The sequence below is a fragment of the Cottoperca gobio genome, chromosome 15 (genome assembly GCF_900634415.1).
Source record: "Cottoperca gobio chromosome 15, fCotGob3.1, whole genome shotgun sequence".
Lineage (NCBI taxonomy): Eukaryota > Metazoa > Chordata > Actinopteri > Perciformes > Bovichtidae > Cottoperca > Cottoperca gobio.
Window position 1 is genome coordinate 7215352 of NC_041369.1, and position 13495 is coordinate 7228846.

The following is a 13495-nucleotide window of genomic DNA, read 5'->3' on the forward strand; positions in this document are numbered from 1 at the left end:
GCTGTACTACTGAGGCATCAGTATTAACATTATAATAATATTATAACAAGTTAGAATCCTTAAGATTTTAGTGATGACTGTTTTGCCGTCACTGATGATAAAAGCGTCTGAAAACCACAGTTTACAGTGCAGCCAAACTAACTCATGTTGCTTTGATAATAAGTCTGAAAATGATCATTGCGAATGCTGCACACCACTCGAGTAGGTTTCTGAAATGAAATATAGGTATCATTAAATTACATGCTGCATTCTTTCCCATAAATCCCTGGTGTGTGTGAAGGGAATTTAAAACCAGTGTGGAAAAATGGCGGACCCCGCCACCAAGTCACAAAACTTGCAAATAAACTTGTGCACACTGTCTTAATTGCAAATATATATATTTATTTGCGACATTTTGGTGCTAGACCATTATCAGGTTAAAAATGCTCCGCCACCAACAATGAAAACCACTATATGGAGAAGTAATAACAGAATGTAGATGCATTCAATGGCTGCTAGAAAATACGTAAATAATATATACATTTGAAAAAAGAAAAGAAAGGTGTAAAATACTTCTATAATTCTAGTAAAAGTCTGAATACAGAACTGTATTTTATAATGTTTGTTGGCATAGTTTCTGATGCTTCTTTCATCACTGTCAATACCTGATCTCAAAGCAACATGCAATTTTCCAAACAGGCAACATAAAGCGGCTACAAAACAATTCATCTCCAGGTTACTTAAACACTCGGATGATACAATTCTGTCTTGATTTCAAATGTCAGTAATCAAAATTTGAATAACAAGCATATAGGCAGTAAAACTGCTGTGACCACTGCTGCACAGCCACAGTCAAATTGAGCTACAAGCGAACACCATATGGCACAGTTTTCAGTCCATACTCTATGGATCCCACCAGCACCAGAGGAATTCTGCGCATCTGTCCGGGTCCAGCTGTGAGGAGCCCCCGTGTTCAGCGATGCCCGGCGGGGGACGGGGACGGGGGGGGACGTGTGACGGGTCTTTCACTGCTGGCTAATTCAACAAAGTTTCAATACAGTGGCCAACCACACGTCTGAAATATTTATCAGGGACTTGACAAAAAGATGAAAAATAAATGAAAGTCTTTTTTCATGGTCTTCCAGATTTTCAAAGATTGTTTCATTAAATTTACATGAGAATTTTATTTCACATGTGCACAATCTATAATGGTCTTCGTCAATATCTCAGTGTATGACCAGTGAGGCAACTTAAACACATCAACAATGTTAAGAATCTCTGTTGACCAGCTACAACTTGGCCATACAATAACTACGTTTCTGCTGTGCGGAGAGAGCAAGACGCCAGTCTTATTTATTAATACCGATAGTTGAGAAATTAACTGAACACACAGCTTGAAATATATACACATCTACATCAGCCATGAACCCTGAGGCACACGGTGCTTATCCTCTAATATAAAGGATGTATTGCAGCAACAGATTTTCCTGTTGAGTCCACTGCTGTCTTAATCACAAACAGGAAGGGAGGCAAAGCTTCAGGTTTTCTTTTATAACATGAGACCAGAATACTCTGTGTTGCCCAACCTCCTGGATGAGATGAGCACATCCAGCCTCAGGAACACTTTAGTACAAGACTATGTTCAAATAAAGCCCTTAAAGTGATCACGCTGCCCTCTGTGGATTATATGGGAGTGAAGGATCAAGTATGTAGATGCAACAAAACACTGGAGATAAACAAACGTGTAGATGAGGAACATTTTTAATTTATTAGGAAAGAAATGCTTACAGAAAATCACAATGTGACAGTAAAATTAATATCAAAACAAAAACCGTCTGGCCATTACAATTCAAACGGATAATGCACAAACTGCTGGGAACAATTTGCCGAGCGACTTCTTCATACACAAAAGGCTTTCTCTCCACAAAGATTACTGTGAATCAGGATAAACATTTCAGACATTCCCCAAACAATGTTAAAACACCTTTCACTTCATTCAGCTAACACATTTATATTTTTTGTTACGATAGCCTGTAAGTTAGAACAAAGACTAATGGTTCACAAAACATCGGGCTGGTTGTAAAGAGATTAACGATTCAATTAAAATGATCTGTTGGACACACTGGGGGTGGACAAAATAACCAAAACACCGGCTCAATATAATGCGAACTAACAAACATCTCTGCAGTAAGAAAGCTTTGTGAAGCTTATAAGTGTTTAGCTTTTAGGTGAGTCTGTGTCACAGTGTTGCTGGGCTTTTTTCCCCGCCAATAGTGTAAGGTTTGTTTTCATTGGTTACCATCCACTCTATGTGCGTTTGTATGGATTCCTCAAGCGCTGAATTCTCAACTCAGTTCAAAATAACATCCATAAGTGTAACTGAGGGATAATCAGTACGACGCTTAACGTCCACATCCAAAAGTCTTATTCCACTCCTCATACAGCTCCAAGTCTTTTGATGAGACACTGGGTCGTACAGTCTGCAGGGCCTCCTGGAAGTCTTTGTAGACGATTGGTCGCACCTCATCTGCAGTGATAGTGGCGATGTCACTGAGCTGGATGCTGCGGATGGGCCCCAGCGCTGCTTCTCGACACAGCTGAGTCATGTCAGCCCCTGAGAAGCCCTGGGTGGCTGTTACCACGCTCTCCAGCTCCTGCTCTCTCAGCTGGTTCTTCTCTTGAGTCATGAGGTTAGTTACTATCTGACATCGGGCTGTTGCTTCAGGCAGGGGGATGTATAACCTCTTTGCCAGGCGACGTCGGGCAGCCTCGTCTATCTCTTGAGGACGGTTGGTGGCACCCACCACCAGGATGCGATCCTCGGCCGAAGTTGCTGCCCCATCCAGCTGAACCAAGAACTCGGTTTTTATCCTACGTGACGATTCGTGCTCTCCGTCTGTCCGCTGGGACAACAGCGAGTCTATTTCATCAATGAAAATGACGGCAGGCTGGTGGCAGCGAGCGATGGCAAACAGGGCTCGCACCATTTTTTCTCCCTCACCCACCCATTTGGATGTGAGCGATGAAGCGCTGATGCTAAAGAAGGTGGCACCTGACTGGCAGGCTATGCATTTCCCTATCAGAGTTTTTCCAGTTCCTGGGGGTCCAAACAGCAGTATGCCTTTGGGTGGACCACGGAGGCCAGTGAAGATGTCAGGTCGCATCATGGGCCAGACTACAATCTCCTTTATGGTGGTCTTGGCAAACTCCAGGCCTGCGATGTCATCCCAGGCAACAGGAGGCCCGTGGTCCATGATCTCACTCATGATCAGCTCGATTATCTTTGGCTCAAAGTTTCTTAGACGCTCATCCAGGATCTGAGGTTCCTGATTTGAATTACAGCTCGCCCCTCCCTCTTCCTCTTCCTGTCGCGGAATGGGTGACACAAATTTGGAAAATGTACCTCGAGGCCTGTTAGCAGCCCAGAGATTTCTTTACAGTTACTGCCGTCCATGTGGCCTGACCTCTCTGGGGCTGGTTGGAGTGTTTTTTCTGTTGATCAACAATGAACTGCTCACGAGCCGTTTTAAAGTTGCTTCCAGCTCGCGGGTCAGTGCCTGTTTGACCTCCGTGTTGCCCCCTGACACCATCCCCTCCATCTGGGTTGTAGAAATTCTTCCGCTTAGATGAGTTGGAGGTGGGTAAGTAGGAGGACTGATAGTTTTGCGTGCCACCTGTAGGGCCGGGGTTTCCCTGAGGAAGAACAGAAGATGGATAACTAAACACAGACTGTAGTTGGGCTGGAGGTCGGGAGATTGAGTTTGAATTACTGGCAGTGTTGTTAATCTCTGTTTTAGGTTGTGGTGGAACTATAGGTTTGAACAATGCAGCCTCTGACCTGACTCCGGTAAAGGCAGTTGACAGGGAGCTGCCTCTGCTCTCTTGCCCCACAGATATGTTAACATCTCCTGCTGCCACCAAGGAGCCTCCCACACCTGTCCCTGCCTGAATCATGCTCTGCACGCAGGGCAGCTCCAGCACACTCTCCATGGTCAGGGACGACTCCCATTTGTCACTGTAGTTCCTCTGACTGCGGGCCAGATGCAGAGCGCTTTCTGCATAGTTGTTAAGCCCTGTGCGGGGGTCATCCGAGTCCAGCACTGCGGCGTAGCGCTCCGAGTAAGTCCTGAGCAGGCTGGTCATGCCGGCCTGAGAGAGCTGGGAGCTTGCCCATGCATACTGAATGGAAGAGGATGTGGGCCCGGTAGGCATCGGCCGTCTGTTCAGGTGTACAGTTGCCAGATGAAATGTCAAAGGACCTCCTCTGCCATTCGTCCAGGTGTGCTCCACTCATGCCTGGCCTGCTCCAGTCTGGTGAAGGAGAGGGGACAAAAGTTATTAAAAATACATGACCTCAGTAAAAGCCAAGGAACAGATCACCCCTGACCTGTACACACACACACACACACACACACAAAAGTAACATCTCATTACATTACTTTCTGTGATTTGTACAGGCATATGATAGAGGGCCCCATTGGTTTAGTATTGCACTGCCATTAATTTAGGTTAATCACAAGAACAGATTTTTTTAAAAGCATGGTAAATGCCCAGGTCTTTGAAACACAACACTTCAATTGTAAAGCAGGCTGTTAGTCTCCTTACCCCAGCTGAGATACCCTGTAAACATAAAGGGTTTTCTCCGTGTCGACAAAGCTCCTCCAGAGCCAGAGAACAATATACAACAGTATTCACGAGGTGAGTAGCTAATGTCCTTGAACAGTAAATGAGAATGTGTAAAATAGTTGGGAGCGTCCACATTAACGTTAACATTAATGTCTAATGTAGACTCGAGAGACGTTCACTGGCAAAAGCTGCTGCAGTGCCATTTAATTGAGGTTATCATTCATTCAGCTGACAAGGCAACCTAGCTTAATCTCCATAACATGCAGTTATAAACAGTCTGTAGACAGGTCCTTCTGATGCACTGATTACAAGCGTTCACTGAAAACACACCATACTGAGACTGACCGAATACACTTACTATTAGAGATATCTTCTGATATTATGGCAAAGTAAATGAGTGCTACACTATATACACAGGTTTTATACAGTTCACTTGTTGAAAGCTGCTGTACTTTAACTCGCGGTTTAGTTGTTCCCGCCACCTGTTTCTTCTGCAGCATGTACGACTTCCTGTCTCGTTCCAATTCGTCCTTGGAAAATCTAAATGAGGTTTTCACTACCGCTTTCCCCTCATCTATAAACCCGCCAATACCATCCACATGGTCCTTGATATTCAATTGACAAAACACCGACATGAGATGAAAATATGAGAATATCAAAGAGCTAATCTGAGGCAAATAACGTATTCCGTATATCGGAACGGGACCCATAATTTGTCACAACTAGGGAGTGCTCCATTTATCCCCCAGGTTCTCCCAGAGAGTGGTAAGGATCTGTTTGGTGTTATTATACCGCTCTATCAATTTCCACATAAAGCTTCTTAATTCATGATGATAAATGATAAACTACAAGGCTGTTTTATGAAGAGTTATAACCATTTTGTTGAGTTTTGAAACTTATTTTCTCCGGACTGTGGTTTCAACACAAGGGTCCGACATGCTTACTTGTGTATAGGTCTACAATGCCACCTTGTGGTCGTAACACACCAAACAAATGTAATGATTAAATTGTCGCTTTATTATGTTGCATTCTGGGATATGTAGTACCAGCTTTGTTGAAATTCAGTCTGGCACTAAATTCCGATATAAATTATTTTTAGAAATGATTATTTTACACAAATTGCGTTCAAGGTTGTGTTCATTTATTTTGTATTGTGAATAAGAAATATTTAAATATCAATTACTCTTGATATTAGTGGATGCGCAAACTACACTAACCACAACCGTGGAGCTTTTTGTTTACGCTGTCGACGTTGGATGACAGCGACTGCTGAGTTTCAGAGAATACGCCGCCGTCCTCTTTATACATCCATGGTGGGAGAACATAGGCTGCGTTTGTGATACTGTGTAGCTAACTATGTAGTTAGTTAATGTTTCGCACTATTTATTATTAAAGTCTTTAATCTTTGAGTAGAGGTACCGGAAAAGTTTCCTAGATAGCTGTTCATAGTAGTCGCAATCCGTTAGCTAAAGCTAAACCGGAGACGGGATCTTAATTAATCCAGACGGGACCAGCCCCAGGAGCCGGGGAGCAGCAGTCAGTCACACCCTTGTCTGGGGTTCGTGAAGGAACCCCGTCTGCGCAGCAAGTTACGATGTTTTATACACATACATGTTAGCCTCAGACTTCTGAATCGGAGCGTCAGAACAATATTGTGAGTTAAGTAGGAAGTGTGGACTGGATATGACTGACTCATCATCATGGCACGGACAGAGGAGATAACCCTGAACAGTCTGTCTGCTGCAGTGCCAACCAGACAGCATCACAACTAGCTACACAGTTTAGTTATTTACACATTCAATCGTTTCTAGTACATACTTCCCTACGTAGTCAACGTGGCAGGATGAATACCACGATGTATACATTTGTCACCCGTGACGAGAACAGCACTGTTTATGCAGAAGTTTCCAAAATCCTCCTCTCGACTGGACAATGGAAGAGGCTTAAAAGAGACAATCCCAGATTCAATTTAATGCTTGGTGAACGGAACAGACTGCCCTTTGGACGTCTGGGTAAATATGCTTTTTCTTATTCCATATGATGCCGACATCAGACTAGTTTGTGTGCTATATTTGGTGTACACCCACTCAGGATGAGACAGCTGCTGTGACTATGCAGTGCTGTTTGCTTCAGCATCCGGTGGAAACATTGTGATTTCCAGTCGAGGCTCTTAATATACACGCGGGTAATTGAAAACATTTTAAAGTGTCCTCACTTGGACTTTACAGGCCATGAACCAGGTCTGGTGCAGCTGGTGAATTACTACAGAGGAGCAGACAAGCTTTGCAGGAAGGCGTCCTTGGTCAAGTGTGCATCTCTCTTTTTAAATAAAATAAAACTGCATCTTTTGCTGTTGTTCATGTACTATTGTGCAAATGAATTATTCCAATGGGTTTACATTAGCTGACCACTTCCCTTCTTTCCCATTAGGCTTATAAAGACCAGCCCAGAGCTGTCCGAGTCCTCTAGCTGGTTCCCAGAATCCTACATCATATATCCCACTAACCTCAACACCCCTGTTGCTCCAGCAACAAATGGCATTAGCCATCTAAAGAACAATCCCAAGACGGATGAGCGGGAAGTATTCTTGGCCTCCTATCACTCTAAAAAAGAAAGTGGGGAGGGCACAGTGTGGATTGCCAAGTCTTCTTCCGGAGCTAAAGGTAACATCTATTATCCACGTTGTATTTATTGGTTTAAATTCAAGATACAAGTAAGCCTTAGTCAGACATTTTCCCTTCAGTGTTTTAAATTATATTAAAGTAACTTGAATAGATACCCTTCTTTTTCAGAGGTATTTTGAAGAGTTTTGCTCTGCATTTTCCTGCGGTGTCCTCGACTACTAAGCATACGATGTAGTGATGATGATTAGTTGATTTTGAATGACTGATCTGTAAAACTGACTTTCTCCACAAAGAATCATGCAAAAGCACCACCAGAGATGTGATCCTAAGTTTCTTGGAGAAAAGGAAGCCCTGCCTGTTCCCTTGTTAAATCCACCTTGCTTGTATAGTTAACAGTTTTAGGTTGTGGTAGACGGCATCAGTGGCAGCTTTAAATATTTGTTTGTGTTGCAACAGGTGCTGGTATTTTGATATCCCATGATGCTAATCAGCTGCTGGAGTACATTGATAATCAGGGACAGGTTCATGTTATTCAGAAGTACCTGGAGAAACCTCTGCTTCTGCAGCCGGGACATCGGAAGTTTGACATCAGGCAAGTCTTTTATGTTTAACTCACTCCAAATGTGCTAGTCTGTCTGGGCTTTGTGTCTTATGCTGTTATGTTGTGCTATCGCTAGGAGCTGGGTGCTAGTGGACCATCAGTACAACATCTATTTATACCGGGAGGGTGTGCTGCGGACGTCCTCGGAGCCCTACAACAGCTCCGACCTCCAGGACATGACCAGCCACCTGACCAACCACTGCATCCAGAAGGAGCACTCCCACAACTTCGGACGATACGAGGAGGGGAACGAGATGTTCTTCGATGAGTTCAAGCTGTACCTGCTGAACACTCACAATGTCACCCTGGAGACCTCCATATTACCTCAGATCAAGCAGATCATAAAGTAAGTGCTTCTTGTTTTTGTCTCGTACTGTATCCCACCACAAACGCAAGAATAAGCATATCTGTGTGGTTTTTATTTTGTGTTCTACAAACTCTACTACTGAACAATGAGTTGTCAAGAGTTGCTCGTGTTACTTGGTTTCTCAAGGACATTTTACTCTTATAGATGACTGGATACAAACAAGAGCGATGAGATGAGACAAGGTCGTCGTTCAAGGACATTTGGAAAATGTGAAAGCCACTCATTTCAGCTTGTAAATAAGTAACTGATTGTAACTGCTCCATATCATGAAGTCTTATTATATTTGTGGAAATCTGAAAGGATTGTGGAATAAAAACAAACACGTGTATCAATATCGATTAGTGATTAGTTTGCTAGGTGCTTTTGTTTTCAAATTCACCCTTTAGGCACATAGAAGCTTTTTAAAAATCTAGACAGAGAAGCAAATCACAGAGCAGTAATATAAGTCCACATATATTATTTAATAATAGTAATTGTGGTGTATTACTTCTTAGACCGACATATAAGTCTGATGTCTTCTCTAATTGGATCCCTAACATGTTGCTACTGTGAAACTGTGACTTTGGTATCTATTAAATCCCAGCTACCACTTAAAAGAGAAACCGTTTATGTAGTTGTCCCGTCAGTGTCGATGTGATGTGTAGTCAATTGCTGCAATAAATTCCTCAGTGCGTGCTCTATAGACCGAGGAAGCTGAGTTCTCCTGCTCGCGGGGCCGGGCCGTCAGTGCCTACATGTACCAAGATGTACCAAGATGTACCAAGATGTACCAAGATGTACCAAGATGTATTGCGCATGAACATGTGATGCCCGGAGGATCTCCACGGACCTTTACTCTTGCACGCCAAATGCAGCTGCAGCCTCTGCCTCGCTCTGCTGCATTTCTTCGGCCTTATACTCTTGCTCAAATAAGTACGGCTGAATATCCGAGTCAGCAAAATGTATAAAGTGTTTCCTTCCATAACATCCTCTGCACTCGTGTTTTTGTATGCCATTTCTCACCGTTGGAAACGTAAGTAGTTTGCAATACAAACAAAGAGGAAAAGGAAGTTTTGTTTTTGAGCGGCATTAGAGAGAGGCAGCGGAAATGGCTCGTAGTTCTTCCTCGCCTCCAATTACTGTACGTCACTGTCGAGTCATATGACGGCGCTGGATGCAGGAAGGAACAGATTTTGAAGAATCAACTATTTTAGAATCAACACTGACTGGACATCCACATAAAAGGAGAAGGTGGGACCTGGGCCAGAGGCATTGTTGTGCATTTCCGTTCCATGTGCTAGTAGATGTGTGTAAAGGTCAGCGACTATATAATGTCTGAAACGTTCGTATCAACGAATTGTATCAAGTGTTTGCACACGGCATGAAGTTGTTTAAGTGTTTGTCGAACAGTCGGATGATTCAAACTTATTTTCTGTCTGGTTTCACAGGAGCTGTCTGACGTGTATCGAGCCGACAATCAGCACCAAGCACCTGTCCTACCAGAGCTTCCAACTCTTTGGATTTGATTTCATGCTGGACGAGAGCTTCAAAGTGTGGCTCATTGAGATCAATGGAGCTCCAGCCTGTGCACAGTCAGTAACATTCAGCTGATTCATGTTAAAAAGTTGATTTCTTAGTGTCCCTTTCAGTGTTACTTGTCTTTTACCACATTTTTCCATCCATCATTTTGTCTCATATTCACACTGCAGTCTACGTTTGGACGGACCTTTTTGACTTTTGTTTACAATATGGGGAAATAGATTTTGAATGTTTTGGTGAAATGTTTGAATATTGGTTTGTTAGTTGTTGACGTTCAATGGAGGGTCACCAGTGTTTTAAAGCTAAGCATTTGAAATTTGCTCCTCCATGAAAATATTTTTTGGCACTTCAGTAAACTTGCCGTTTTCCAATGCAAAGGTGTCATGGGAATTAATTTCCTATGCCAGATATTAAATCAGTCACAGCTAGCTTTGCTGTAGCGGAGTTTGTAAGAGTTTAAGACATAAGGTTTTATTTTATTTAGCATTTGGTGAATAAATTCAAACTTTCAGTATATGCGCTAACCCTAGTATTTATTATTTATTCTCAACATATTTACTCCATTCTCAATATTTCAACTTTATTCATAAAATGGTATTCATACTTTAGTCTCAACATTTCAGATTTAATCTCAAAAAGTAAATAAAAACGTCCACCTGTTATTTATTTCCCCCGGCACTAACACTCTTCTGTAGGGTGGTGAGAGTTTCTGTTAGACTTTATTTAAACTCATTGAGTCAGAAATACAAGAGTGAGGGCAAGTTTACATTCCAATGTTCCCTCCCCCCTCCAGGAAACTATATCCAGAGCTATGTCAAGGTATCGTGGACGTGGCCGTTTCCAGTGTCTTCACCCTGAACAGCGGTGGTGACTCCTCTTCTGCTTCTTCTTCACCTTATTCCTCCTCCCCATCCTCCACGTTCACCACCAACTCCTGCTCCTCTCCCAAACTGAGAGGGCCTCTTCACGTGGGCCCTTTCACTCGACTGTAAGCACACACAGATATTCCCCTCGTCTCCTCCGTACAGCTTCTTCATGCTCAGTCCTCACTCCTAAATTCTTCCTGAGAAGTAGCACATGCCAGCGAGCCGAGACTTTATTTGCACCTCGCCCGAAGTGATCTCTGCTCTCCTGATCATGCCGATGCGAGGATGGTGATGAACGGATGGACACACTTTGTGGGGGTTTCTGAATGAGGACAGACACCCTTCCATCTCAGTCCCACCACCAGCTTCTCCTCATGCAGATTAATGGAGGGACTGAAAGATGCTGAGACTGTAGTGCCTTACATTTCCAGCCACGCTCCCTTAAAAAAACTGCCAGTTAGCTTGCTCTGTTACTGTGACTTGTACTTATTCGATAAGCCTTTACACTGTTGCTCAGTAAAGTCAATGCTGTCATGGTCAGTCCACAAGAATTAGCATAAATATCATTTGACATTTGAGATTTTAGTGAATTTGTGTAATTTTGAATGCTATTTTGTTTTTAAATCTCTTTTTCATTGCAGCTTGCCTGCAGCTATCTTTAGTTTATGTTAAGAGTTGTTTAAACTTAAAAAAGACTAATACACTAACCCAATGTGTCTGAGTTAAACATTCAAGATCTCAAGGTTTGTCTTGAAAATCAACATTCCTCTTAGCTCAGCTGCGCAGACACACAGCGCTTTATTTACATTCAGGGCAGCTGGGGGATTTAAGTGAACAGGGAGACCGTCCTTCATCTGGTAAACCCAGGTCCGTCCTCACAAGTGTCCCTGACCTCTACGGAGGAGAGGAAAGAGAACTCCCTTCAGGGGAGCAATGAAGTATTAGCCCGCATTATTCTGTTTTCAACTATTTCTGTACAAGAGAGTCCAGCTGAAGACAAGTTGGTGTTTTATTTGTCATTTGAAGAGAGCATGTTTGTGTGGAAGCATGTAGTAGAATGCATCCTCACACGAGCCCCAACAGCACCTTTGGCTCCCGTTTGTAAAGAGCTGCCCTAATGTTTCATTTCTGATGTATGAAAAGCTAGACTGTCATTGTAAGGTGTCGTCAAAAGTATGTGTGGATTATGTTTGTTGTAATGGAAGTAGAGTAGATTGTACAAAGTGTGTTAAAGACCCCATGAAAGGAAACTGACGGGACACAAGATGAAAATAGCCGATGGAGACAGAACACACGGCTCTTGTACAATTTACTGTGTCGAATGTGTTGTTACCAAAGAAAAGTCAGTGGACAGCAAGCGGCTGCAAGGACGTCACAGACACATCTTCATCCATCACTGCCTCTTCTTCAGTTACTGCTGGTGTTGGACTATGTCACTGTCCGAACTGCTATCGATCTATCAGATTTGCTTTTCATGACTGATTGTTGTTTGGTTTTGATTCATGGGGTCCTTCGAATATTTAATTTCCTCACTTTTCTTTTGATTATTCTCTTCGTAGAGAAACTTAGATGTGTAACTGTCCGAGATAACTTGTGTCAAATCTATTTTATGTTACTGTTAGAAAGGAACTTTTAGTTTTTCCTCAGACATCAAATCTTAAATTGGCTCAAGTTTTGTGACGGCTGCACGTTGGATAATGGACGAGTCATTATGGGAGTTTTAGTAGGCGCATCTCTCGTTAGAATCCTGCTGTTCCTCTCTTCTAACCTCAATTCAAACGTGTGAGGCTTAACTTCCCATGTTATGAGTAACATAAGTTAAGGGACACCATCGGAGCTTTTATTTTTGTTTTTAATCACTGTGTTTACAAGATGACTTTGGGAAGTGAAGGATGTGTAAGTGGCTGAAGGTGAGAGAGATGGAATTACAGGAAACTGCGTTGTTATTGTTATAAGGATATGATGAATCCATTTCTGAGATGTATTGCAGAGCCCTTATGTAGCTGAAAGTTTGGGGAAATATCAATGTAATTGGTATTTATGTCATTATTGTACAGGGTTACACGTGTTTGCTGATTATTATTTTTTAAGCATCAGACGCAAACTATCAATATTTTGTTTTTATTAAATTTGTAGGGAAATGTCTTTCCATCAAAGGGAATGGTGCCTTAGGGGGAATTGCTTATTGATAAAAAATAATTAATGGACCTCCAGTGTTTAAATGCACCTTCATTTGTTTTTTTGTATTGAAGTGGTTTTGCCTCATTCATTATAAGACCTCTTTTAAAATCAATGATATCATTTTCTCAGTTGATCATGTTTTTCTCATATTATTCCTGGATTTCCTCATCTTTACCAAAGATCAATTTCCTGCTGTGTTTCAGGGTAAATCATATTTTGTAGTTGCTATAATTGGATGTTGTCACAACAGTTGGCCAACATGATCCAAACTGAAGGATCACATTCAGAGGGATGTCTGTGCTGTGTTTTGTTTGGTGATGTTTTATTCAAACTCTTGCATGAACATTTGTCTTTATCAGAAACAATATTACTAGAATAAAAAAATATTACTATTATAGTCTCTTTCATGTGTACCTTTCTGCTTTACATGGTTCATTTGACACATCCAGACCAACTCTGTACTGACACAAAGATGAACGTGATAACCAGCTTCACTTAGGACTGAGTCTGAGATGTTAACAAGTGTATTCCCCAAAATGTTGGACTGTACTGTCAAATATATCATTGTCAAAATGAAGCAACACTCAACAACACAGGAGAAGTTTTTCTGGACTATGAATGCAGATACACTGAAACATGTAGAGGTAATGCCATACAACAGCCCTATAATACATGTACAGTTTTTGTTGACACTTTAGTTGCTTATGTATTGACTTAATTATGTTTAATTTAA

At 42.1% G+C, this 13495-nt stretch overlaps 2 protein-coding genes across 2 annotated transcripts; one reads left to right on the plus strand and one right to left on the minus strand.

Moving 5' to 3' along the window:
* Nucleotides 1-1722: 1722 nt before the first annotated feature.
* Nucleotides 1723-5330, minus strand: fignl1 (fidgetin-like 1). The gene is given in 5 exon segments (XM_029449631.1): nucleotides 1723-3398; nucleotides 3400-4167; nucleotides 4169-4290; nucleotides 4585-4693; nucleotides 4964-5330. Coding segments are annotated over 4 exon segments (1932 nt in total). The 5' UTR covers nucleotides 4610-4693; nucleotides 4964-5330; the 3' UTR covers nucleotides 1723-2381.
* Nucleotides 5331-5818: 488 nt separating this feature from the next.
* Nucleotides 5819-13159, plus strand: ttl (tubulin tyrosine ligase). Its single transcript, XM_029449632.1, has 7 exons — nucleotides 5819-6617; nucleotides 6834-6912; nucleotides 7036-7268; nucleotides 7686-7821; nucleotides 7907-8176; nucleotides 9625-9768; nucleotides 10509-13159. The coding sequence occupies exons 1-7, from the start codon at nucleotides 6449-6451 to the stop codon at nucleotides 10705-10707; spliced, it is 1230 nt and encodes a 409-aa protein (XP_029305492.1). The 5' UTR covers nucleotides 5819-6448; the 3' UTR covers nucleotides 10708-13159.
* The last annotated feature ends 336 nt before the right edge of the window (nucleotides 13160-13495 follow it).

Excerpts from the sequence above, each read along its gene's own strand:
- ttl (XM_029449632.1), top strand. The coding sequence starts at position 6,449 with ATGAATACCACGATGTATACATTTGTCACCCGTGACGAGAACAGCACT. Across the intron at positions 6,913-7,035 it reads AGGAAGGCGTCCTTGGTCAA|GCTTATAAAGACCAGCCCAG; the intron begins GTGTGCATCTCT and ends CTTTCCCATTAG. Across the intron at positions 8,177-9,624 it reads CAGATCAAGCAGATCATAAA|GAGCTGTCTGACGTGTATCG; the intron begins GTAAGTGCTTCT and ends CTGGTTTCACAG.